A 26,623-nucleotide genomic window follows, 5' to 3' on the forward strand; every position below is an offset into this window, starting at 1 on the left:
ACAAAGGACTAAAGAAAATGTATGGATTATAACTGCTTTGAAGTGTTCTCTTACCTTTTCTATTTCCCGAATGTCCTACAGATGATCCAAAAACGTTCTTTTAAATAACTGTTAGAAAAACTGCTTAGTAAAACAGGACAGTCTTAGGATTTCAGGATAAGAGAATAAAACAGGATATAAAATAGTAGCTGATTGTTTACAGCGGCATCGAAACGTGGGAAGTCCTCAGGGAGAAGCGTCCGAGGAACTTGCAAGAAGCTCCCGATGAAGGATTCAACCACAGCGAGAGGCACGGAGTTCGCGCAGAAAGACGCGACTGAATTCAAGAGGCCTGTTCTGCCGGCACCGATCCAGACAGCACCGCCAGCCACAGCAACATCCCAACGGCTCTCTCTACCTCCACAGCTTCATCCTCGAGGTCAGGTGGAGAGAGAAAGCCTTCGGCTGGAGCGTGATTGGGCGATGAGAAGGAAAGCAGCGCCGGCCCGCGCTATGAGACGGAGCCCGGAGCCATGAGGCCCGGAGAAAGGAGCCGGTCACGGAAGGATTCTGTTTCTAGGAAAGGCCCCCAAAGGGCAACCCTCTAAGGGGCCCAGCAAGTAGCTGAATGGTTGCTTCAGGCTGAGGCGGATGCAGGTTAGGGAGTGGGGAGTGGTTGCTAATGGGTACAGGGTGGCTTTTTGAGGTACAGAATGTTCTAGAACAGACTGTGGTGGTTGGTGCAAATCTGGGAATACACTTTAAGTTCTTAAGTGTCTACTTTAAAAGGTGACCTGTGTGGAACATGAGCTGTTTCTCACTGAAGCTGTTACATTTAAAGTAAGAAGCAGGGGGGCGCTGGGGGCGGGGCGCAGCAGTACCGAAATGAAAGCGAGCTTTGTGAAACCTCCGAGACTCAAACAGTACGACACGGTCCACAGATAGCCTGACCACGTACTGCGACAGCAAAAATCCAGAAAAAGGCCCAAATACATCTGGGAATCCTAAGACGGGCCGCGGCACGGAGCTCAGTGGGGGATCGACGGCTCCCATTGGACAGCGGGATAGATTCCCGACAGACCGGATTTTAGCTACGAACGTCGGATTTTAGCTACGAACAGTGAGAAAGTACTAGAAGGCAATGAAAAGAAAATGTGCAAGAGTTCTCTTCTGTTTACAGCTAATGACTCAAACTGCCAAGAACTCAAGTCCAGAAGTCACGGGAAGAATCAAGCACACGAATAACAACACAGTGACCCGCTCGGGGCACGACACGAACGTGTAACCAGGAAAAATATCTAACTCATGTCACGAACAGGGTTCATCTCCCTCCTCACTTCCAGGCATTCCTCGAGAAGGACCGATCCCGACAGAAGAGCAGGCGGGAGATTTGCAGAGAGAATCTATAAAACGGGAAATGCTGTCCCAACACGCGGAAACCTGCCGAAACTCATTCATAAGAAAAATGCAAACTGGAAGGACACAGGGAGAGCTTTGTCTAACCTAGAAAAGTGGCAAACGCCACACTGGGATGATGAACTCTCCTGGCAAAGCTCAGGGGCACCAGGTTTGCCCACACACTGCTAATGGGAGTGCACCGGGGTGACCCCGGGGGCGGTGGCGGGGGGCACCTGGCAGCCTCTACAGCTCAAGTTCAAAAGTGCACGCCTTGGGATCCCACGGTTCCAGTTCTGGGGTTTTACTGTGCGTGCTCATGTGGACATGGGTCGCCAGAGTGCGGGCAGCGCCGTTCCTAAGAGCTAAGGGTCAGAAGGAGTCCAAGGGCCCACTGACGGGGCGGAAAGACAAATGTCACGTTCACGGTCGCAGAATGAAATCACTATGGAGCTCGGCAGAGGAGGCGGCGTCTCTGAACTCGGCGAGGAGCTCTGACACAGACCAGTCACTTAGAGAGCAGCGGCTACAGAGGAGCCTGGTGTATGACCGCGTGTAATACGCCACCCTTTGTGTTTTAAAGAGACGTGAGAATCTGGGGGCTGGTGGCATTCGCATGCGGGAGCGCTAGAAGCATCCACAAAAGGCTAAGAACCCTGGTGCTGAGTGGCAGGGACAGGAGGAGAGAGGCTTCCTCCTGAAGAGTTTGGGATTTTAAGCGTGTGGATGTAGTACTTTCCCGGAACAGGAAATACTTCATCAAAACCAGAGAAAACCACGGCTGGGCACTGGCCACAGCTGTGTGAGGTTTTTACCCGCTCGGGCCCGGGCCTGGACTGGGCAGGAGGACAGGGGAGAGCCGCGGAGTCGGAGGGAGAAGCTGGTCTCACAGTGTGGTTGGTTCAAGAAGTAAACATCCAAAAGACAGCGGAAGCTTTCCGGGCCACGCAGGACAGCTTCCGTGCTTTGGAGAGAGGAGAACGTCCGTGCCTGTCCTGCTCTCCCTCCCCGAGCTGGAGCCGGCCTCCCGCCCCCATCCACCAGGGCCTCGACCCCTTGGGGACGGGCACAGACACAGAGAAAACTCACCGTCTTCTTCATCTTTTCCACAAAGCTGCTGTCCTTGACAGAGGCCGTCCTGAAAAACAAAAGCACCTGGTGGGCATGGGTGTGCGTGGCCCCGGGGCAGGACTCGGAGTCGAAAGCCTCTTGAGAGCCCCCCCTGCCAGAGCGGGGATAGGGGGCCATTCCCCAGGATCAGCGAGAACAAAGAAGGGTCAAGGATGTTACTCCCAACCCTCACCATCCAGTCAAGGGTCTGGATGGCCCTGTCCCACCTCCAGTCCCCACAGGCTCCCACGGCCACAGACCGGGGCACGCAAGTCCCTTCAGAAGCTGTCTCCTGCCTTGCCCGCCACTCCACCCCACACATTCTCTGGGAAGGCTCTCAGCACAGGGTCCCAGGGGGCATCCAGTCCCTCCCTCCACAGACCCCGGCTTCGCCCCCAAGCCCCCCTTCCCGTCCGAGCACTGGGGCCACAGGGACCTGCTCCCTTCTCCATGGCACGTTCTGGGGACCTGCACCTCGCCCCCTCCAGACAGCAGGACCACTGCCGGCCCACCCTGTCCCTCCCAGCCACTGGCCTCCTGCCCCCCTTCCATTTCTCGTCCTTTTCTCTTCCTCCTTGGCCCAGGCCTGTGGAGTCATCTAAAGATGCGCAGTGAGGGGCATGGGGGGTGGGCACAGTCAGCTGAGCCTCTGACTCTTGGTTTTGACTCAGGTGGTGAGCTCAGGGTCGTGGGATCGAGCCCTGTGTCGAGCTCCACACGCCATGTGGCGTCTGCTCGAGATTCTCTCTCCCCTTTTGCCTCTGACCCTCCCGCCGTGCTCTCTCACTCTCTGAAATAAATAAATCTTTAAAAAATAATCAAAAATCGGGACACCTGGGTGGCTCAGTGGGTTAAGCCGCTGCCTTCGGCTCAGGTCATGATCCCAGGGTCCTGGGATCGAGTCCCACGTCAGGCTTCTTGCTCAGCGGGGAGCCTGCCTGTCTCTCTGCCTCTGCCTGCCACTCTTGCCTGCTTGTGCTTGTGCCTCTGTCTCTCTCTCTCTCTGACAAATAAATAAATAAATAAAATCTTAAAAAAAAAAATCAAAAATCAAAAATAAAGACCCACCCAGTCAGCCTTGCTAGGGACCCTCAGGCTCAAGGCAGCAAGGCACAAGACCCAGACCTCTCCCTGAAGGGCAAATCTTCGGGAAGCACGCAATGTGGCCAATTTGAATGCAGTGACCAGTCTGAACACTAAAATGTGGTTGTCTCAAGATGGCACTGTTAAGGACATGAAAAGTGAGCCACGACACGGCAGACGTTTGCAATTTCTGTGTATCTAAGAAAGGACTTGGGTAGAGAATGTAAGAAAAACCTTACAGATCAATTAGCAAAAGATGGATAATCCAACAGAAAAAGCTATCAAAAGGGGCACCTGGGTGGGTCAGTGGGTTGAGCCTCTGCCTTCAGCTCAGGTCATGATCCCAGGGTCCTGGGATCGAGCTCCGCATTGGGCTCTCTGTTCAGCAGGGAGCCTGCTTCCTCCTCTCTCTCTCTGCCTACTTGTGACCTCTCTCTCTCTGTGTCAAATAAATGAAAAATAGCTTAAAAAAAAAAAAAAAAGCTATCTAAAGACCTGAACAAGCATTTTCTTAAAGAGAGCATCTAAGGCTACCATCGGGAGAAGCGGCCTCATTAGTTACCAGGGAAACAGAAGAGAAGACCACGGCGCAGCAGACGGTGGCTTGGCGGCTCCCCAGTGCTGCTCGGCGGTCTCTCCTGTCTGCCCACACCCCAGCACCTTGCTCCCCGGTGCAGAGCGGATAGAGCACAGCAGTGCCCATGCAGGACAGTGCCCTTGCGTGGAATGTTCCAGCAGCGTTAGACGTGTGGGTGCCAAACGGGAAACACCCTAATTAACGTCCACCCGCAGAACAAACAGAGAACGATATTCTCCGTCATGGCATGACGGATCACTGTGCACACGCGCGTGAATGAGTCCCGGGGTGGGAGGCCAAGTGCAAGAAGCCAGACGGGGGAGAGAGTGGGAGCATGACTTCGTTGTACAAAGTCCCCGAACAGGCGAAACCCATGCACCGGACCGGAGTCAGGCTCTGGTCCCGGCGAGGGGCAGCGGGGGCTCCCAGGACGCCGAGAACAATCTGTGCTTTGATCTGGGAGGTAGTTAGCCCTTGCTCATGTGCTGAGGTCATCTCTCTGTGTGTCCCTTTCTCTAGAGACGCTATTTTCATAAAGGTTATGTTCCCCAATTTGCTTCCCAAATCTGCTTTTTCCCCACAGAACACACCCTTGGGCCGGCAGGGGCGCAGTGAGCTGGGGGGTCACGCAGAGGCTCGGCAGCCCGGGCTGTCACGGCCAGCCTGCCAATCCGCAGCCGAGTGAACTTGAACCTGGGCTTTGTTGTTCCTCATCTAGAACACGGGCCTGACAGACCACTGTGCAGGCTCTGGCAAATGTCACACAAAGAAAAAGACAAAAAGGGTGCAGCGCTGTGTCCGGGGGGGACCAGTGTCCGTCTTCCAGGGAGGCTGCCGGTGGCCCAACGGCAGTATTTGTGCCCAGTAAGGGGGTCCGGCAAGGGCCAGGCCCCAGTCTGACTCCAAGGTCTTTGCTCCTCCCACGACATCCTGTGGCCACCTGTGCACGCGCAAGTGCAATCAAGTCCCACGGGACACAGATGCAGGCACGTGCGCGTGCAGACACATGCACCCCCACCGCGGCACGACAGTGCGGGCCCGGGGGCTGGAGACTGCAGGGAGACCTACCAGGAAGCTTCCTTTGGAGGAGGGCTCTGCCAAGCTGTGTAGACACGTGATTTCGTGAACATAAAGGCAACAGAGCTCCTATCTGTGCCCCCTGGGTTTTTCACTACATTAGGTCCAGGACCAGAGCCATTTTGAGGGCCCCGGAGTTCAAGGGCATTACCTGTGGGGACCCACGGGCCCCACCCACCACCCGCTGCCCAGACCTTCCCACCCAGACACAACCCCGCAGCCCAGGAACCCGGAACAGGCCCTCCCCTCAAGGCAGCAGGGCAAGAGCAGGACCGGAGGCCGTCAGGCCTGCACCCCTGCCCTCCCCACTCCAAAGGGGCCCGGTGTCTGGACATCTCGAACCGCATGTCTGGCATCTGTCCCTGCCCGGCCTCAAACAACCACGTGTTCCCTGCCTTTCCCATTCATGCTCCGCCCAGACCACGGTGCTCGCAACCCTGCACGCTCTCCCAGGGTTCGGTGCCGGACCCCCACCGCTGCACGCCTGGTGAATTCTGAGCCATGAGAGCAGATGATCTACACTGAACCAGAAACTCGAGCGTGAACGGACGCTTCGGCGAGGGACACACTGTGATGAGCCGGGGAGAGAAGCGCAGGGAGGAAACCACACGTGGCTTCCCTCTGTACGTGGCCACAGCCGCCCGAGAGCCACTGATCTGTACTTCTTAACAAATGGTCAGAATGGCGAGGTTCACAAGGTATGAACCGACAAACGAAAACAAATGAAATGTACTTAGCTGACACCTAAAAAGCAGCCCCTCAACGGTGCCCCCCACCCACCCCCCCCCGCCGCAGACCACCACACGGTCTGGGGTAGGAGGCGCGACCCATAGGATCAAAACAAGAGTCTGTGTCCTTGAAAAACGGAAAGCACGCTGCTAATTCCTCCCAGAAATGGCCTCCAGAGAACAACCCCAGCACCCTGAGAGGGGAAATTGCGGGATTCGAACACGAGGCAGGTGGTGCCTATGCTGTTTCCAATTTTGGTTTTTCGTATTATAATTTCGTATTGTAATAATAATAACATAATATAATAATAAAGTGTATCACGAATACACTTTACAGTTATAAAAGTGGGGGGGACACAACTCCAACGTCTAAGAATTAGGGAGAGGCAGGACACGGGAGCACAGTTCCCACCCACCAGCGGGGAAGGAAGCTCGTGACACGCCGCTAAGCGGACAACGCGGGTTACAGAATAAGGCAGGGGGCACCATCTCGTTTTGACTAGAAGGAAAGGTCCGTAAAGCACAGGCGAGTGCGCGGAGAACGGTTCTCTCCCAGGGCTGAGCGACTTTGTTTCCTTCCTTGGCTGACTTCTAAGCCCAAGCCCTCACCCCTCTTCCCGACAGCGAGCACGAAATGTTTCTGCACCGAGAGAATGAAAGCCACAGCGCAGGGTTAGAAACATGCGTGGAGACAGATCTGGAAGGCTCCGGACGACGACGACGACCAGAACAGCGAGGCCCCAAGCAGAGACCAAAGCAGAGAAGCTACAGATCCCTCGGGTGCGGGGCGCGCCTCGCACCTTCCAGACAGCCTGGGCCACGCTGACCTCCCGCTCACGGCGGCCTGGTGCCTCCGCCCACAACGCTCTCCGTCCCACGAACTCCTGCGTATCCCGTCCGACATAGCACACAATCTCCTCCTCAGGGCACCCCTCCCTGCTCCTCACGTGGGAAGGCTGTCTGTCACCACCTTCAGCGCGGCACAGGCTTCCATCCGGGCCCGGGACTCCGTGTCCCCGACCCATCGCTCCATCTGCGGCTCGGGGGGCAGCTGCTTGGGCCTCTGCACTCAGCCCCGAGCCTGGCACCGAGCATGGCCTCTGGGGCCGTCGGGCCTGAGCAGGTGGCTGGAGGGCTCCCGACCCACCGGACACCCACCAGGCTTCGACATCGGCAGAAAAGCCAACTCCTGTCGCTTCTCAAGGACCGTGGTTCCGTCTGAGGAAGGGGGACGCGAGACTTGCCCACGGGAGGCATGAGGGGCATCCCCTGCCACGCCAGGAGTGCCAGCACCGGCCTCCCCGGGCAATCTTGGAGGATGGGAGGGCGCAGCTCCCATGAATTCCGGACCTGCCACCAAGTGGGCCTGTGACGGACAAGCGGTGGCCTCGCAAGCCTCAGACTCCTCTTACCGCAAACACCGTGCCTTGGTTTCTGCGGCCTCCCCTCCCTGACCTTGTACGCCATCTGGAGTCTGGTTAACCCTCAGGGACAAAGAGGGTACTGCCCAGGAGAGAGCCATCTGGGTCACCCTGAGACTTCAAAGACGCCCAGCGGCCCAGGGAGGCCAGACCGTCCACCCAGAGGGCATCCCAAGACACCCACAAAGGTCTCCCAGAAGAACTGGGTTCTATTCTCAGAGACAGAAAACGGCTCCCAAGGGAAAGCCGCAGAAACTGGCAGCCGACGGGCTCTTGGATGAGGCCCATGCAGCGGCGGGGGTGGGGGGGGGCGGAGCTGAGCTCTGGACGCCCAGGGGTGCCTGGCCTCTGCCCCAGGGTGTGTGGCCTCCCACACAGGCGTGGGGCGGGAATTCCAGGCAGGCTGCTCGGAAAGTGGGGGCCGGGAAGGGGGCCGGAGCAGGTCCTGCTGGGAACATTCAAGGGCATGCGAGACGGGCCTGCCTGCCGGGGAGAAGGGGACGTTGTCTCTAGAAGCGCGAGCACCTCTGGAGGCCAGCTGGGCCTCCTTCAGTAGCTTCAGCCCGGACCCTCTCCCCTGGGCTCCGGGGGTGCCTTCCAGAGATGTGGGGGTGGACCGTGCTGCACGGGGAGAAGGAGAAGGCCGAGGAGACTCAGGACGACCCCGTGCCTCCAGTCACCGCCCCGACACGACTTGATGCCATTTGCTGATGTTCCCACAGGCTACATGTGGCCTCGTGGAGCAGCAGAACCTGCCCCCGTCCCTGCCCCACCAAGCCTGGCTGCTAGGCTCAGGGTGGCAGAGCTCGCTGGCTGTCCACGTGGGGCCACACCTGAGTGCCCTCAACCGGCCCGACCCTGCTGGACGGCTCCACACCGGCCAATGCACCTGGATCCTACTCTTTCCCAAGCCGGGGAGCCTACGACTGGGGCCTTCCTGGTTTCCAGTCCAAATCTCTTCCTTTGGAAGCAGGGAATGCAGCTTGCAAACCAGAACCCAAGAGACTGGGGGTCCCACGAACCCGGTGAGCCCCCCGGGGACCACCCGACTCTGCTGGTCAGCTCCACAGGGCGCCCCCTCATGCCTCCACGGCGAGCCTGCCCAGGCAAGGGGCCCCTCCCGAGGGGCATCGGTGTGGGCTGCATCAGACACGTCTGAAACTAACCTTCTCAGGGTGGGCTCGTCCCGCGGAGAGGAGTACGTGCACCCCATGGCTTCTCTTCCGACCCCAGGACTTAAGGGAGAAGGCAGGTTCCGGCCGGCTCCCGGAAACGGGCAGGGAGCCAGCGGCCAGGAACGCGGGCTCTGTCCATCCCTCTGCAGTGCTGGCGGGGCCGGCAGACGGGCCGTGACCTCGGAGAGTGCCCTGGGCACCCCAGCCCCGCCGGAGCCTCTGCCGAGCCCCTGCCTGCACCCGTCCCCCCGGGGCGGACTCGCCACTCCAGCCCAGGACCTCCCGTGATCCCCCGCGTTGGGGCACCCCCCCCTTCTGTATGGACCGAGGGAAGGAGAAAACCTTTCCAACCTCGACTCGGGTCTCCTTGGTAACTGTTTATATCGGAGTCCTACTTCCTCCCCCTTTTCCAAATAGAAAAAAAGCAAGTCCTGAGGCTGAACACAGCCCTTCTGGACCCTAGAAGGCGGTTGTGCACGTTGCTATGGCGAGGCCGACTCCACAAAGGAAGCCGTATCGATCCCGCTGCCGGGGCGTCAGGATCGTATTAAATTAGCTCTGGTTCCCGTCGTCCTCGCCACAAAAGAACTGTGGCCCACAGAGTCCCCAGCGCCGGGCGCACATCACCCGGGGCAGGCACCCCGCACGGTGGGCCCCCATCCACTGCCCAGATGGCTCCCCCTAAGGGGCGGCCCTGCAGAGGCCCCCCCAAGTACAGAGAGTCAGCGGACTGGCCCAGGCTCTGAGCCCAGAGACCACACGGGTCCCATTAGGGCTTTCCACTCCTAAATTGGGAGCAGGAGTCTCTCTGGTTTGGGCCGCAGAAGTCAGCTGCAGGGCGCCGTTGGGGGAGGACAAAGGGGGGGGGGGCGAAGGCACTGAGTCACTTGGAAGGAGACGAAGCCCGCCATCCCCGTGAGTGAGTCACTTCGTCTCCAGTCCTGGCAGCACGCGGAGGAGGTCGCCACACTCCCAGCTCAAATGTGATTCTCTCGGGGCGCGGATTCCTGCTGAGACCTTCCCTGCCCTTGGCGGCACGGGGTGGGGGGGCAGCTGCTGGGGACAGGCTGCCCTCCAGAGCCGGCGTGGAGGCAGGTTCTCCACTCCCCGGGGCTGAGGTGCCCGCGACCAGAGAGGGGTGAGCACGGAGCTGCGCCGTGGCGGGCAGAGCCGGGGGCAGGCTGGCTGGCATGGGCTCCACGACGCGGGCCCAGTGTCTCGGCCGTGGGCAGAGCAGTGCCCGGGCCCCGTGGCTGAAAGCGAGAGCTGCCCTGGGTGTTAAGAGAGTGACTTGCTGGGGCTTCCACGCACCCATCAGCTCCCTCGCCTAAGGAAACAAGAACAGACCCGCAGGGGCGCACCCAGTGCGGATGGTGCCCCCCGCCGCTGGCCAGAGGCCCGTGGGGGATGGGGGGCACGGGTCAAAGCCAAAACACAGAATGGGCACTCTGACGCACTGAGTGCCTACCGTATGCCAGCTCATACTCAAGGGGCTCTACATCGTATTTCTTTTAACTCCCCCCCACCCTGCCAAGCGGGCAAGGACTTCTATCCCCATTTCACAGGCAAGGACAGCAAGGATGGGGGCGGAGGGGAGCAGGAAGCCAGCTCCAGGCCATGAGAGCCCAGAGCCGAGGCAGGCCACGACCGCCCACCAGCAGAGCAGGCTGTGCCTCCCCGACCCCAGCCTGCGGGGCCGAGCCCCGCTCACAGGAATCCCCAGGCAGGCTCGGCGAGCCCTTCCCAGCCCTTCCCAGGGGTCTTCAGGGATCCTCAGGCCTCATCACATGGGGCGCTCTGAGGCTCTAAGAGGCTGCTGTCTCCCTCAGGGACAGCCTCCCATTCAGCCTTCGGCGGGAGTCACCAGCACGCGGATCGGGACTCCCCACCGGCCACGCGTGGCCCAGCTGGCCTGCTCTCCCCACAGCATGGGGCAGCGTGCCGGCTTCGCCCCGCCAGCCCTGCAGACCCCCGGGTCGGGGCCCCCATTTCCCTCAGCGACCCTTAACTCCCTTGGTGACCTCGCCTGGGGACGACCCTCCCAGAGCCGCCCCGCCCGTGCTCGCCCTGAGCTCCCGCACACGCTTCCGCTCGCCGCGCCCTGCTGCGTTCACAGAGGCCTCTGCCCTGCACCTGCCGCCTCGTCCCGCTCGTGTGTGTGCTCCTGTTTTCACGTCCGCCAGAGCCCAGCACCTCTCTCTAGAGAGAGTGACCCCGAGTTGGGCGTGGAAGAACTACTTTACACAGACGGACACGACGCTGTGAGCCTCGACTCCCGGCCTTCCCGGCCCTTCGGTCGAGAGCAAGCCCCGAGACGAAGGTCACGCTGGAAAATGAGCTCCTTTGTGGTTTTTCAGAAGCAAGCCCCAGCGGGATGCCATCAGCAAAACCCAGGCTGTGGGAAACTGAAACAAACGGTCTGGTCTCTGGAACAAAAATGCTGCCGGGAGACGCGAGGGATGGAGGGGTGGCCCGTCCGCGACGCGACTTCCTGCCACGCTGAGGAGGAGGAGGCGGGCGTGAAAGGCCGTAGCTACGCCATTCCATTTGCAGGACATCTGGGGAAAGGCAGAAACTACAGGGACAGAAATAGGACTGCGGTCACTCGTGGGGTGGGTGTTCACTGCACAGGGTCACAGGGAGTTTGAGGAACGGAGGAGTGTTTCCTGTCTTGACTGTGACACGGGGTCGACAGCCACACCTCTGGCAGAACTCATCAAACTGGACTGGGGTTTTTAAAGTAGGCGCCATGGCCCCCATGGAGCCCAGCACAGGGTCTGAACTCCCAACCCTGAGATCAAGCCAGAAGCCGAGATCAAGAGTCGGGACGTGTCACCAGCGGAGCGACCCTGGCGCCCTGAACCGGAAACTTTAAAATGGCGTGTTTTGCTGCAGGCAGATGATAGCCCAACGTACCTGACCCCCCCAGGAGAGGGACTTATAAGATCTAATTATCAACTGCCGTTTTGCTGAGATCCTGAATTTTTTTTTAAAAAGTGTTAAAAAAAAATCCATCTGTTAATCAGGAACTGTGAACACGCGCTCCTGAGGGTCTGGGGATCCGGGAGCTTGGGGCTGGCTCTCCTGGCTGTGAGGGCAGCCCCGAGCTGCGCGCAGACAGGAGGGCCCTCGGATTTTAGAAGGCGGGACTATTTTCACATTTCACATCATCTCATAGGAAAGATCTCTGTGATCTGCTACGAAGTCATTCCTTTTTTCAGATTTCACCCCGATGGCAGGACTGCTCCTGAAACACGATGGCTCTCAGAGAAGCCAGGAGTCACAGGGAGGGGGGACCCGGCTCCGGCGGGCTGGAGAGCTGTTTCCGCCTGCCACCGGCGCTGGCGCTCGCGTCCACTCTTCCGTGCTCTGTGCGCTGGGGTTTGTTTGAAAGGTTCCACAATAAAAAGCTTTGTTTTTCTTTAAAGCTCTCTCAGGCGCCAGGCATGAAGCCGAGGTACGTGTGGGGGCTCCGCAGTGCCCATCACCTCCAACGGAGCAGAAGAAGAGCCCAGCGCCTGGGCGGGGTACAGACCCCTACAAGGGTGACCCCGTTCAGCACCACCGCTCCTCTGATGGTTTTCTTTTTCCAAGACAAGCTCTAAGTCTGGGTTTTATGTGCCAGCCTTTTCAATGTTCTAATTTATTTTTTATTTATTTTTGGGGGCGGGGAGGAGTAGAGAGACAGGGAGAGAGAGACTCTTAAGCAGGCTCCATGCCCAGCATGAAGTCCGATGTAGGGCTTGATCTCATGATCCCAAGATCTTGACCTGAGCCGAAATCAAGAGTCAGACGCTTAACTGACTGAGCCAGCCAGATGCCCCAAATGTTCTAATTTAAAACAATGTTCTAATTCCAAGATCTAAAACCCCAGGTAAGCCAAGGTCAGTCTCTGGGCCAGTCCACACCAGGGACAGACTTAGCGCTAGTAACCGCTGTTCTCTGAATGTCCCACGCGAGGGTCCCACGCGGGTGAGGGGCTCTCACTGCCCCAGGGCAGGCAGAAACACAAATGCCCACCCGACAAGACAGGTGCCCCACGCGGAGTGCTGTGTTCCATGGGTGAGCAAAGTGGGGTTGGTGGGGAACCCTGGGGCTTCAGACCCCTGCGGGAACCATCATACCCAGCGGTCTCTGACCAGGAGCCACCCTGGAACGTTCTGTCCCCGGGCACGAGCCGGGTGGAGGCTGAGGACAAAGTGGGAGCGGGTCGGAGTTACCACCAGCATCATTAGAAGGACGCACCGCTCTCCTTAACAAGCCTTTAATTGCTACTACAAATGGTTCGAAAGGCCTCCCCAGGGCATAGAACCATGTTTGTGGACCAGGAGACTCCATAGTATAAGGCGCCGGTTAATTTATACACGCGAGCCGATCCCGACTAAAACCCCAGCAGGGCTGGTTTTAGACCCTCTTCAGTTTTGGTGGACACTGACATGCTGGTTTCTACACGGAAATGTCAGGGGCCCAAAGAAGCCAAGAGAACCCTTAAAGAACAAAGCTGGATGTGGCCTGCCAGATACAAAGTCAAGAGTGACTTCAAAATCACAGAAAACAGAACAGTGCCGTATTGACAAAGGGACAAAAAAGCGCATCAAAGGGACAGAACAGTCCAGAAACTGACCGGCATTTCACAGGTCAGTCATGGGTATCTGACTGATGTCAACACTGGTGCTGAAGGCCCGTGTGAAGACAAGGGCCTTTTTTAGTAGCTGGTGCTGGGTGCCATGGACAGACCCCCACGAGGGACAGAAAGAACCTCAAGTGCCACACACACCCAGCCGATACCAAGTCACCGTCAGCGGGATGCAGGTCAAAGTTCAAAAGCTACACCAGAGGGGCACGTGGGTGGTTCAGCACCAGCCTTTGGCTCGGGTCATGATCTCGGGGTCCTGGGACCGAGTCTCGAACCTCCCACTGGGCTCCCTGCTCGGCGGGGCGTCTGCTTCTCTCTCTGCCTTTCTCCCTGCTTGTGTTTTCTCTCCCTCCCTTCCTCTCTTTCTTCCTCTCAAATAAACGGATAAAATCTTGAAAAATAAATAAATAAAAGCTACACTGAAGTTAGCTTTTTTATTTTTTTTTTTAAATTATTTATTTATTTTAGAGAGAGAAAGAGAGTGCACAAGCAGGGGGAGGGGCAGAGGGAGGAGCTGGGTGTGGAGATTGATCTCAGGACCCACAGATCATGGCCTGAGCCGAAACCAAGAGTCAGATGCTTAAACGACTGAGCCATCCTAAGAATCCTAAAAGGTGCCCCTCAAGGAAGTTTTTTTTTTTTTTAGAGATGACCAAGCTTTTATTTTTTTAAATAATAGGCTAAAACCAGTGATCCAACTGTATGCAGTACATACAAATTTTTTTTACTAACACAGAATGTATTATTTGCCCCGGGGGTACAGGTGTGTGAATCATCAGGCTTACACACTGCACAGCGCTCACCACGGCACACACCCTCCCAGGGTCCATCACCCGGCCACCCCATCCCTCCCACCCGCCTCCACCCCATCAAGGATGCTTTTAGAAAAAAAAAAAAAAAAAAACCGTAAAAAGAACATCTTTATGACCGTGGGATAAGTTAACCTGGACAGAAAAACATCAGCCTTGAAGATTTAAGGTCAACCAAAAGGTTGAGGAATTGGACTAAGTGTAAGTCAAGCACTTCTGACCGTCCGAAGACAAGCGTAAGAGGGTAAGGGGGCAGCGTTTACCGTCTGTCCCGCTAACGAAGGCCCCGTATCTAGAACATAAAGAACCCCGACCAACCGGCTGGGCCAGTAACCCACTGGGAGATGATGGGCAAAGTCTGGAAAGGCCCTTCACCCCAGGTTCTAAATGGCCCGTAAAACATACGACAAGGTCATGGGTCTTCAGAGAAGTGCCAGTCGAGACAGATGCCCCCACATGCCTGTTGGAATGGCCCCAAGAAGAAAGGTGACGAAAGCACGTGTGAGGACGGGACGTGCCGGCGGCGGGCCGGACACCGGGACAAACACGAGGGCACGCCGGACACCGGGACAAGCACGAGGGCACGCCGGACACCGGGACAAGCACGAGGGCACGCCGGACACCGGGACAAGCACGAGGGCACGCCGGACACCGGGACAAGCACGAGGGCACGCCAGACACCGGGACAAGCAAGAGGGCACGCCGCTTAGCAGGACCCACTAGAGCTGGATTAAACCTTCCCCACGACTCGGCAGCTCCACGTCACAGCACACACGGAACAGAGCAATGTCCGTTCGGCAACCAAACGCGCCTACTAGAATGTTCACGGTGGTGCTGTTCGTAACTGTCCTCCCGACTGGAAACCGTCGGAAAGTCCGTCATTATCAGAACGAAGAGATTATGGTAATTCACAGGACGGAAAACCAAATCGAGACCGAAGAACACCACTCCCGCCGCGGAGTGGGGGCCATTCCGGTGACTCGTCTGTCAAAGCACGCGTGAGTTATAGACACTCCGGCAGCAAGGTGACCCGCAGAAACAAGGCAGTCCTTCCGGAACCGACCTTCCCTCTGACCCTCCCTGGTCTCCTGCTCCTCATTGCCTGCCCCCCCATGGCCAAGGGCACTAGACAAAGGGGCGGTTAGAGACCTAACCGCAGCTCTCTCTCGGCTTTAACACAAAAAACAAAAGACCAAAAAAAAAGAAAAAAAAGGTCTTCCTTCTAGCAGCCTGGCCTCCCTCTTGTCTGGTCGTGCCATCCCCCACTGCTTGCAAAGGATCCAAATCTCATAACTTTGGGTTTTGCTCGGCTCCCTCGCCCCGCCTCGTTCCTCCCAGAGGCTTCCTTCCAGGACTCCCTTTCCTGGCCTCCCCATCTCTCTCAGGCCTGCTTCCTGGAGCGCCGCCTCCACCCGCCTCCCGACAGCCCCTCATCCACCCTCGTCCACCCCCCACGCAGCCCATGGGTAGCCCTGCCGGTCAGCTCTGCCTGCCTCGTCCACGCCCCGGCCCCACCCCATGCTAGTCCCGCAGCCCAGGGCCACGCACAGTCCCCACACTAAGCCCTGAGACTCCCCACTGAGCCGGTGGCCCCTGAGGCTCTGTGCTGCAGCGGAGATCGCGTGTGCTGGCTGGGGACCGAAGTGGTCAGAGACAGAGGTGCAGGCTTTACAGCAGGAGGGCCAGGCTTGTGTCCCTGGGGGCCAGCCGAGTGACCTCTCGGAGTGTGTTTTCTCAGGTGTGAAACAGGGCACTGGTGCCACCTTAAGAGGCCGAGGGCATCGTGGCCGACGGGAAAGCGTGGCCTGTGGAGGCTGCAGGTCTGGCCTGATGGCCGGCTCTGCTCCCTGTAGGGCAGGTGACCTGGGTCCTTGGTCACTGGAGTCTCGGTATGCTCATCTGCAAAGTGGGGTGAGCCCTTGAAGGGCTCTGGTGAGACTCGACAGGGTACTAACAGGAGGGATAAAGATAATGACACACGCCATCTGGGGACGGGGTCACGGCCATCTGCACCTGGACGAAGCGCTAAACCGTGACTGAGAGTCTCGTGATTAGGGGTTCAGTTTGCCGTCCAGGAGATAAGGAAGGAAGGGCAAGGACTCGGAAAGGTTAAGTCACGGGAAGCATCGCACGACTACTAGGAGGTAGAGGCAGAACTCGAACCTTCGTCACCCAGCTCTGGGGCCCAGACCCCTGCACTGGGAAGGGGTCCCCCGCAGAGGGCCTGCGCGAGCCAGCCCCAGCCGGCTTCCTCACAGTACAGTCAGGGACAAGAGGTGCTGTGCAGCGGCAGACACACCACGGAGAAGCCAGAACCTCACTGTCACAAGGAGGGACGCCCGGTTTCCCACCCTGGCAAAGAGACAGACTCGACAAGCCACCAGCGCCCCTGGCCTAGCAGTTTTATGTCGGGCTCGTTTTGTAAGGCCAGAGCGGTGCCGGGAGGACGGTGGCCTCAAGTGCTCCCGTGGCACATGCACGTCCTCCCGTGGTACATGCACGTCCTCTCCTGGGGCCCAAGTGTGCAGGGGACATCTCCACTTTACAGAGCAACAAACTCAGGGCCACTGGAAACGGGGACCTGGTCACTGGTCCCTTACCACGCATTTTCCCCCCCAAAATACCTTCCACGTCAGGAAGGCACGTGGGCCAGTCACCACGCAAGAGGCTGGAGTCCTGCTCGCCGGCTGGTCTGTCCACCCTGCCTCTGGCCCTCTGCAGGCAAAGCTCTCCAAGCCTCGGGGCATGACAGCACCTTCTAGAACCGCTCAACCCCACCTCCCTAAGCATACCTTGCAGGTCCCTCTTAGAGTTCCTGGAGCCTGCCTGGCTCGTGGGGCCGTGGCAGACACCCTGATTGGACAATGCACACGAGGGCATTTCCTAAAGCGTTTCTACAAAGCACCCCCTGATGTCCTGAGACACATTTTCTTCCATGCCAATGCCACCTTCTTGTGTCCCTGCAGTGCCCCACGCAGGGCTCGACACAAAATACACTCTGACACAAGCTGCAGCCACCAGCGCCAGGAACACACCAGGGGACATCACCTAACGCCCACGTAAGCCCCGGCAGATGGGGTCATTGCCTCCATTTAGCAGATGGGGAAACTGAGGCAGGGCAAAGGAAGGGTCTCGCCCAGGCCCCGCCCAGCGACAGACTGAGAGCCTGATAAACGCAGGGACTTCCCCTATTTTGTTCGCGGCTTTTGTGGCTACCAGGGGCAGAGTAGGGCCTCGGGAGATCTTCGCTTAGAGTCTAAAAATGGAAAACTATTGTCCTGTCCGTGGTACGAGGACTGTGTTCTCTAAGCACGGGCTCTGAGGTCTGAAGACCGTAACTTTTCCAGGAGCGGCAACAGTCAGGACTGGAACAGGGAATGAGGAGCCTGTGGGACCCGGAGTGCCCAGCCTGGGTATTCTGGCCAGGGTGTGGCCCCACGGCCTAAACCTGAGACTGGCTCTGGGCAGGACTCGGGGCACCCCCTGAGGGCAGGCCTGGGTCTGTGTCTCAGCTCAGCAACCACCCTCCTCGGGCCCCCAAACCTGCCCGCAGGCCCCTTAGGTTGGAGTCTGGGTAAAACACAGGCAATTGCCCGCGTGACAAAGTGACCTCGCTACAGGAATGATTTGGAATTCAGCCTTGGGGGGACAGTGGTTTCATCTTTGTCACACTGTCATTTTTCTAAATCCAAAAACCAGCTGCACTCTTCCTTAATACTTGCTTTCAACGAATCTGCCTTTTTACTTAAACCTTTTTCCAAGGCAGCTTTATAGAAGGTTGAAAAAGAAAATCAGTAAGGCAAAAAGAAAACACTGTTACGAATCAAATCGAGCGGGACACTGTCCGTGACATCACGACTTATAATAAATACGTGTTTGGTCCTTGGACCCTCTCTGGCACAGGGCTCCTAAAACCCTTGCCTTCCCTAAGTGAGAAGAGCGACAAAGGCGTCTCCGTCCCTCAGAACCGGCCCCCTTCAGCCACACCCGAGTTTATGGTAAGAAAGCCATTTCTGGAAAGCCCCTAAGGATGGGCCGGTTGGCAGGCGACCCGACCACGTGATCGGAGGGCTTGAACTTCCAGGCCCGCTGCTGACCTCCAGGGAGGGGAGAGGAGCAGAAGGTCAACGAGTCCCCAGGGCAAAGGATTTCATCAGTCACACCTGCACCGAGGCAAGGACGCCTCCATTCAAACCCAAGGGCACGGGGTTTGGAGAGCTCTGGTTTCAGGGTGCTGAGCACTTCCTTGGGGGTGCTGGGAGGGTGGCACCCCCGGGGAGCGCAGGAAGCATCACAGCCCCCCACCAACGCACCTCTTCGCTCTGGCTGTTCTGACTTACATCGTTAATGATAAACCTGTAACCTAGTATGGAAACTGCTCTCCTGAGCTCTGGGAGCCACACTAGCCAATGACTCAAACCTGGGGCGGGGCAGGGGGGAGGGGGGAGTTCTGGCAACTTCTGCTTCATAGCTAGTGACGCTGGGACGTGCGACTGGTGTCTGAGATGGGGTGCTTGGGGGATCCCACGCTAACTCCAGGCAAGCAGTGTCACACCCAGCGGTGTCCCGCGGCTGGAGGACAACTCCCCACACATCCGGGCACAGAAATGTTCAGCGTGGGTCTCGAGAAGAGGCAAAAAACAGTTCTCCTCCGCTGCCGTCACCCCCGGAGCGCTAAGCTCGAGGGTGAAGCGCGATCCTGCCCATGTCAGCAAGGCCGTGAGACCGAAAGGCAACCGTCTGCATCTCCGTGTGCGGCCCTGTGCAAACGGCCCCTCCCCGTCCCATCCCTTCCCGCGACAAGACCACGGGCCTGGAGGGAAATATTAATTGGGCGCCGGCTGTAGCTCTGACGACCTTTCATGCCGCCGAGCCTCCGATGAGCTACCCGTGGAACGGGGCCTTCTACTCTGGTCCCTGGGAGGTTCCATCGAGAAAGGAGAACAAGAAACAGACCCGAAAGAACCTCGTGAACCCCCACGCGCTGTGGACACACAAGGGCTTAAGGGAGAGCCCAAGCCCAGGCCACCAGTAAGGCACCACCCGCGCAACTGGACCCAAAATGCTGCAAGGAAGCTCGCACCTCTCGCCTGGCTCCCTCCTGCCCCGGGCCGCAGACAGGGTCCCGCGGGGACCCGCGGACGGGCTCTGGAGGGCTAAGAGAAGGATCCTGAGTAGGGTCACTTACATTGGTTGAATTTTGGTGAACTCCGGGATTTCGTCTTTTTTCTTTCTGAAGAGGAACCAGTAGGTCATGAGGCCCACAATGAGGGAAAACAGAATCATGTCTGTCGTGCTGAGAAAAGACACTTCTTCGGCCACAGTCTCCGACACGGTGGCGCTGGCGTCCATGCTGGAGTCCCCCATGTTGACAGGAAACTGCAGCGAGAAAGGACAAGGGTCAGTGGGGAGAAGCAGGGTCTGCCTAAGGCCTGTTGGGGAGCATCCCCTGAGCCCCAGAAGCTTCATTTTGGGTCTGTAGGTCCCAAGAGGGGGGCAGCACCAGGGGCAGGAGCTGCTGGCCCCACACATGGCCGCTGGCCCCTCCGAGACACAGCTACAGCCTCGGACAGAAACTCAAGTAGCAAACAGCCCTGTGGTGTCCACGGGGGTCCTACCGCTGGAGCAGGGACTGGGCCCCTGCAAACACAGAGAACGGAAGCCACAGATTCCCAGTACCACTGAGCACCCTCCAGCCCCATAAAGGATTGGAAGGGTTGGTTCCACACGAGAGCGGGGGCCACTCAGAGGCAATCTTTCCTCTGGCTATGCGACAGGCCTGGGCTGCCCCAAACCCTGCCCCTTTCCAAGGTCTTCTGGACTGGCCCTTGGATGGCTCCTGGGAAATCCCTTCTGAGCTGGGAATATGCTGCCTGCGGTGTGTCCCTGTACACCTGAGACCGTGGGCCACGTGGCTGATTTACTCCAACCCTGTCATTCGGGATGAACCCCGAGGGCTCTGAATCCCATCACATGGGTGTGATCTCTGGGGTGCTGGAGCCTGAGCAGATAAGGTTAGAGACGCGGAGCTCCATGCCTCCAAGGCTGACTCCCAGCACAAGACCTGCACACCAAGGCACCTGTGAACTCCCATGGTGAGTAACCCTTTATACGTGTGGCCAGGCACGGTTGCTGGGAGCGCTGAGCCCCCGTGATCCAGTGGCCAGGGACAGCGGGAAGCTCGTGCCTGGTTTCTCCTGGACTCAGTCCTGAGGAGCCTCTCCCTTTGCTGGGTTCGGTCTGTATCCTGCCATAATACACCGTAACGGGGGTAAAAGAGCTTTTCTGAGTTCAGGGAGTCCTGGGGAACCACTGAGGACCCCCTGCACCCCAACCTTGTTCGTTCCCTTGAAAGATGCCTAGCCAGGGCATCCACCGCTGCCACCTGGCCAGGAAGCAGATCTGAGTCCACGCAGGTCGGCGGGGAGTACCCCGAGCCCAGCAGTGCACTTCTGCACTGGGCACGGCCGGCCTCAGCCCCGGGGCGCACATCACTCCATTTTGCAATCCCCACGGTTACCAAACTGGCTGTCTCCCCCACAGCCACGGCTCCCAGGCTCAGTGGGGAAAGCCTCAGTCCTGCCTCAGCAGCTCAGGCCTGGGAGACAGACTCACGTCTCACTTCTGCTCACTGTCCCTGCCTCTGGGAGACACCAGGGCCGGGTCACCACAGCTGCCCTCGCATCCGCGGGCCCCGGGCACCAGCTCTGCCCTCCTAGGGCCCGTGGGGCATTGGCCCGCTTGGAGCAAACCCCCAAGCTTGGCTCTCTGCTTTCTCATTTGCCCAAGGTGCTTTTCGAACAGCTGAGTCCCCATGATCATCTCAACGCACCCTCCTCGCTCCCTGATGCTACAGGACAAATCTACCTCTAGAGCCCGCTGTTGATAATTAAGGATGAGCGCACTCAGGTCGCATTATCTAGCCCGTGTTCGTTTGGCACGTCTTCCTGTCCAGCCCTGCTGGACACCTCCTGGTGGCCAGGGTCGTCGGGCACACCCACAAGCCTCTGTGTGTCAAGCTCTCACAGAGCCATGGGGGGAGAGGACCCGGCCCACAGAGTCATGCCCCGCAGACCCTCGTTGCCCGGCCAACACAGGAGAGCGCCCGCTGCCATCCGTCACATAGCAGCAGTCGGCCACTGTCCGCTCCCTGTCCCATTACCCTTCTCCCTCCAGCCCCGGTCACCTAGGCCCCTTACTTTACTGAGGGGAGACTTGTGGCCACGAAGCAAAATGACGAATGATCATTTCCTGATACATACGCGAGCTGCCCACACCACCCAGAAAATCTGGTCCTCGGGGGTCCCTGCAGGGATGGTGTGCTGGAAGGCTGGGGATCCACACAGTCCCACACGTCCCGTATTTGGTTCCAGCCACCCAGGCCACTTCCATAGAGTCCTAAGGGGCCAGCTCCGAAGAGGAGCTGGAGGGAGCTTTTTAAAAAAAGTAAGCCAGATCATGTCCCTAAGCAGACCCTCAGATGGCTTCGTGTCCTACTTAGCACCAAATCTAAAGGCCTTAGCTGGCCTCTAGGCTCCATAGGGTCTGGTCCCTCACCTTCCCTCACTCCTCACCAGTCACACTGGCGTCCCTGCTACCCCGCCAGCCTACAAGTCTGCTCCTGCCCCAGGGCCTTTGCACATGTTAATGCCGTGGCCCAGACTGTTCCTTCAGTTATCTGCAGGGTTCTCTCCCCCACTTCATTCAGGTCTCAGCTCGTGTGTCACCACCTCAGAGGGACTCTTCCTCAGTACAGTGTCTCGTCCTCCCTCCCCGAGCCCACTCCCAGCACAGATCACTACCTGGCACTGTGTCATGTGTCCTTCCCGCTGGCCATCTCCCGGACTGCAGGGTCACCCCACAAGAGCAGGGACTCCACTGCTCACAGCCTGACACGATGAACACCTAACGTCAACTCGCTGAAAAAATCACCATGTGATTCCAGAGAGGGTGGCTCGGCAACGCCCGGCACACACATTACCCAGTGGTTTTATAACCCGCAAAGCCAAACACAGGGACGTCACTACCATAGTGTGTGAGGCTACATTCATTCTCCTTCAGTCTGGCTGTGTCGCCGCTACCCTCACTTACTGCTTCCTTCAGCGCCCGGGCCCCCACGCATTCTCGCCCCTTGTGCAAACGCCCAGGTGCTGCCCGCTGGGACGCCGAGTCCCTGCAGCGAGCCAGGGCAGGGCTCCGGCCCTAAGGTCCCACCAGAACAGCGACAGTGCCAGCACTCGGGGGTCTCAGGAGCACTGAGAAGGTCCCCAGCAGCTCTGACTGCGAGGCATAAAACTTCAGAAAAGAGATGCAGAGGAACAGTAGAAAGGACCTGGTGACCATTTTATCGAGGCCTCCTTCTGCCGTGGGGGACGGAAGGCTCGGCCGAATGAAAACTAGGACGGGGCCCCAGCTTCCCGGGGTGGGGGTTTGTGTTCAGTGCCCATCTAAGTAGGATGACTTACTGGACACGGGTCTCGCCCCCACGCTGCTCTGAGCTCCTGAACGAAGAACAGTATCGTAGGTACCTCTGTGCCTGGCACACGGTGGAGAGAGAGGCCTGGCAAGAAGGAAGTCAAGGAAAATCCTCATCCCGACGCTTCCCATACTAGGACAGGAGCAGCGTGCCTGGGGCTGAAGCCGGGAAGAAGCTGGTAAACCACGATTCTCTTACCAAGCGACTGTTTCCACATTGCAGCTCCCACAGACACCCCCATCTCCCCAGCCTGAGCCTCTGCACACCTGCCCCAGTGCCTTTACATGTGCCTGAGCTGCTTTTCCTCTCGTTGCTTCCTGCTTTGGACTGGAGGTCTGTGACCTCGGCTCGACCGTCACTCCCATCAGTCCTACTTTCCTGGCACAGAGCTTGGCACACCATCTGATGCTTGACAGCTCCCCACGGAGCTTCCCATGGAAGGAGTCCGTGAACGTGTCAGCACACACGGAATGTAAAATTGGCATGAACTGATAACCCAAAACAAGCAGGCTGAAGAGAAATCTGGGGGCCCCCTGCACCTGGGGCTGGTGATGTGCCCGTGTGGTAATCCATGAAGACAGAGAGGGACAAGCTTTCATAGTGCCTGGAGCCCTGAGACATCATGACATCACAGCAAAATGTCTCTGGTATCCCCAGGCCCACGGGAATACCTAAGAGCTCCATTTATGGAGTAGTTAGGTCCGAACAACCACTGAAAACCCAGCTTGGCAAAAGACACGAGTTATCCAGAGGAAGGCGTCACGATCGGACATTAAACCCGGAAGCCACGCGAGCTGGTATAAACGTCACACCGAGTTTCACAGACGGCACTTCGGCCGCGCTGATAAATTAGGAGCCTCCGGGAGTCTGTCCCGAGGTACCCCTGCCCGGTCTGGTATAAAATCACTCTCCTCCGCTGTCTGAACTATTCTGATGAGAACATTCTGGATGTCCTGCCGGCCAAGAGTGCCCTCCACGTTGAATGTGGCAGGGTGACTACAAGAGGGTCTACCAGAGACACTCCAAGGAGACTTCGGGAGCCCCTGTGCACCCTTTCTGCCCTAAGAGGGTCTTTAATCTGTGGGCCATTTCTTCTTTCCACATTTAGTGAAAAGGAGGAACACTGAATAGTGCCGAGCTCTTGAGGGCCGAACGCGACAGGTGTCAGCAACAGAAAGCAAAACAAAACCAACAATGAAATGTACGTGATTAAACACAGCGATTTCTTAACTACAGTAGGCCCTGCCGCCCCAGCTGGCTGGGACTCCAGGCGAACCCCTGACAGGCAGCGGGCTTTCACGGGCTCATCTGGAAAATGAGTCACAGGAAAAGGGCGCAGATCAAAAAACCAGCCAGTGAGGTCCTGCTAACCCCAAATAGACCAGAGCATAATGGACCTTTTATTACAAATGAGGTCTGTACATAGAGCTTTCATTTTTATTATAAAAGACATTATCCATACAGGAAAGGACATACATAAATAGGCAGGCATTTAAGAGAGATACCACTTCTCCTGAAGTTCAACAGCTGATGCCACAGGCCAAGGGCAACCCAACCTGGAGCTTCTGAAAAGGGAAACAAGGGAGAAGGGCCCTTTCTCCATCTGATGGTTTATAACACTGCAGGGTAAGATGATCCTCTAGGAAGTACTTGTGGCTTTGCCTTTACTGTGTCCAATTTCTTTTTCTTTTTTCCTTTTTTTTAAAGATTTTATTTGACAGAGAGAGTAAGCAAAAGCAGGCAGACGGACAGGGAGAAGCAGGCTCCCTACTGAGCCGGGAGCCCAGTGCGCGGCTAGATCTCAGGACCCTGGGATCACGACCTGAGCAGAAGGCAGACGCTTAACCGACTGAGCCACCCAGGGGCTCCCTGTACACAATTCCTGACCAGTAAACAAGACCGATCAAACAACCCAGACCCAACACTGGAGTGAGCTGGTCGCTGGAAACAGAGACAAGGAGGGAAGAAGCCTGAGCAAGTGATTTGGGTGGCCTCTGCAGTATGCAAGTCACCCAGTGGTAAACAGTCACAGGCACTTCGTGGTGTCCACTCCCAGGTGCAGTGGGGAACGACACCTACTCACGTTCTCCAACCTCTGCCAACGATTAGTGGTTTCAAAATGAGGGAAAACCCTCGAGGGAGCCACGCCTGCTTGCAACCGATAGCTTATCCTCCAGGGACAGGGCCCTAGCCAAGACAGCCACTAAAGAGCAGTGCTCCAGAGAGCCATGGACCAGATTCCATTCTGGTTAGCGTACCACAAAGTTTATCCTCCAAACCGAGATAGAGCCGGTATGGGTATCACTGGAGTTACGTACGGCTTTTAGGGTTTGTTTGGCTTCCTGAATCTGTAGGTTTGAGGACTTACAGCCATTGTTTCTTCTATAAATGCCTTTTCAGCCCACCCTCTTTCTCATTTCCCAGTACCACAATGACATAAATGTGTTTTGTGACTGGTCCCCCAAGTCCCTGAGGTTCAGTCCACTTTTTTTTTCCGTTCTGTCTAGCTTCTCACTGTTGCTCTCCATTCACTGAGTAATTCTGTGATTCTATCTTCAGGTCCTCTGACTTCATCATTCCATGATGAAGCCATCCACACAGTTTTTAATTTTCACTTGGTATTTTTCAGTTCTAAGATGTCTGTTTGGCTCTTCTTTACATCTTGATGCTGGTGTGTGTTGATTGTTTTTTTTCTCATTCAAGTTGAAATTCTCCTAGTTTTTAGTATGGTGAGTGTTCTGTGATCGTATTCTAGACATTCTAGGAATAGTGTTGTTAGAGCCTGAATCTTATTTCCATGTTCTCTTTTGTCAGACAGCCACCATGCGGGGGCATGGAGGGTGCCAACTCATGTCGTCATTCATAGGCATGTCCCAGAAGGTACAATGCCTTGGGGAAAAATCGGGCTCTGAGGAAGGGGAAGACAAGATGGTTGGAAACAGTCAGAGAAGGGCACCCAGGGACTAATAACTGAGCTGAGTCATGGAAAATGACTGGGTCCACCAGCCAGATAAGGAAGATAAGAGGAGGCAGGAGAAGCCCATGCAAAGGCCTGAACTATGGAAGAGCAGAGGTGATAGAATCTGGTGTGACTCAAGTGTGGTATGATGGGACGCATTTGTACGTGCGGGTACAAGGGTGTTCGGCAAGAGATGAGCCTCCTGAAATAACTGAGACCAATGTGCAAAGGGCCCAGGAGGCCTCTACATGTCTGGAGTTTTTGGGCCCCGGGCAGCCAGGGACAAGTGGGCGGGGATGTGGGCATGATTACAACTATGTCCTAGGTGGGAACCTGGGCAAAACTGCCTCCATCTACCATGTCAGTACAATCACAAGGCCATGAGCAAGGCATCCTAGCCCAGGACATGCCAGGCCAATGTTCCACAGAAGACAATAAATGGCCCCAGCCGATGACCTCTCCCCTACATAACAGGGCCTATGGGTGTGATCCGGAGACATATGACTGACATTGTGTCTGATGCAATGATGTAAAGAGGAAGGGGAACCAGGAACCCTGGATGTGTGAAAGCATGACTTGGCAAGAAGCAGGCAGGAGAGCCAGCATCACCCAGCACAATTTGAGCTGACCAAGCCTCACAGGAGCAGACCACCGGAAGTGCAGCTGGCACCGAGAGCCACGTGGGCTGGTTTCTACCATCCCCTCTGGGGCTGCAACCCCTGGCCTGAGCTCCAACTGGGGCGGACCCACAGCTCCCCTACACCCTTGGCAAATACTCCTGGGCTTTTTGTGGGCAGACTTAGTAACACTATTAAAAGTTAGCACAGGGCAACACATGGGCACAGCATACTTCACAGGAGTTCGGTGAGATAACAGAAAATACATATATTGGTCTCTGATCCTAGTTGCTGGGACAGAGCTCCTAAACCCCCTGTAATTTCTTAAGTGGTAAGAGCACTAGGGGCATCTTTTGTTCTAATGTGGCTCTGGGTGGGCTCCTGGATAGGAAATGGTCACCAGAAAGACCAAGCCACAATTAGCTTGGAACTTTCAGCCCTGCCCGTCCCCTTCTCTAGGGAGGGCAGAGGGGTTGGAAGTGGAGTTAATGACTGGTCATGCATACCGAGGAGGCCTCTACAAAGACCCTGACAATTCAGGGTGCAGAGAGCATCCAGGTTGGCGAATGCATCCACATATC

At 57.1% G+C, this 26,623-nt stretch overlaps 1 protein-coding gene across 4 annotated transcripts in view; it reads right to left on the bottom strand.

Moving 5' to 3' along the window:
• LOC122895425 (NADPH--cytochrome P450 reductase) overlaps nt 1–26,623 on the bottom strand; it is a 59,466-nt gene that overhangs the window by 7,302 nt on the left and 25,541 nt on the right. For all 4 annotated transcript variants that reach the window (XM_044232827.1, XM_044232826.1, XM_044232824.1 and 1 more), the window contains exons 2-3: nt 19,179–19,369; nt 2,464–2,512 (exon numbers count right to left, since the gene is read on the bottom strand). In XM_044232827.1, coding sequence (XP_044088762.1) covers nt 2,464–2,512; nt 19,179–19,357 — 228 coding nt within the window. In that variant the 5' untranslated portion in view covers nt 19,358–19,369. The remainder of the gene's footprint in view (nt 1–2,463; nt 2,513–19,178; nt 19,370–26,623) is intronic.

Source organism: Neovison vison, chromosome 14 (assembly GCF_020171115.1).
Source record: "Neovison vison isolate M4711 chromosome 14, ASM_NN_V1, whole genome shotgun sequence".
In the NCBI taxonomy this organism is placed as follows: Eukaryota; Metazoa; Chordata; class Mammalia; order Carnivora; family Mustelidae; genus Neogale; species Neogale vison.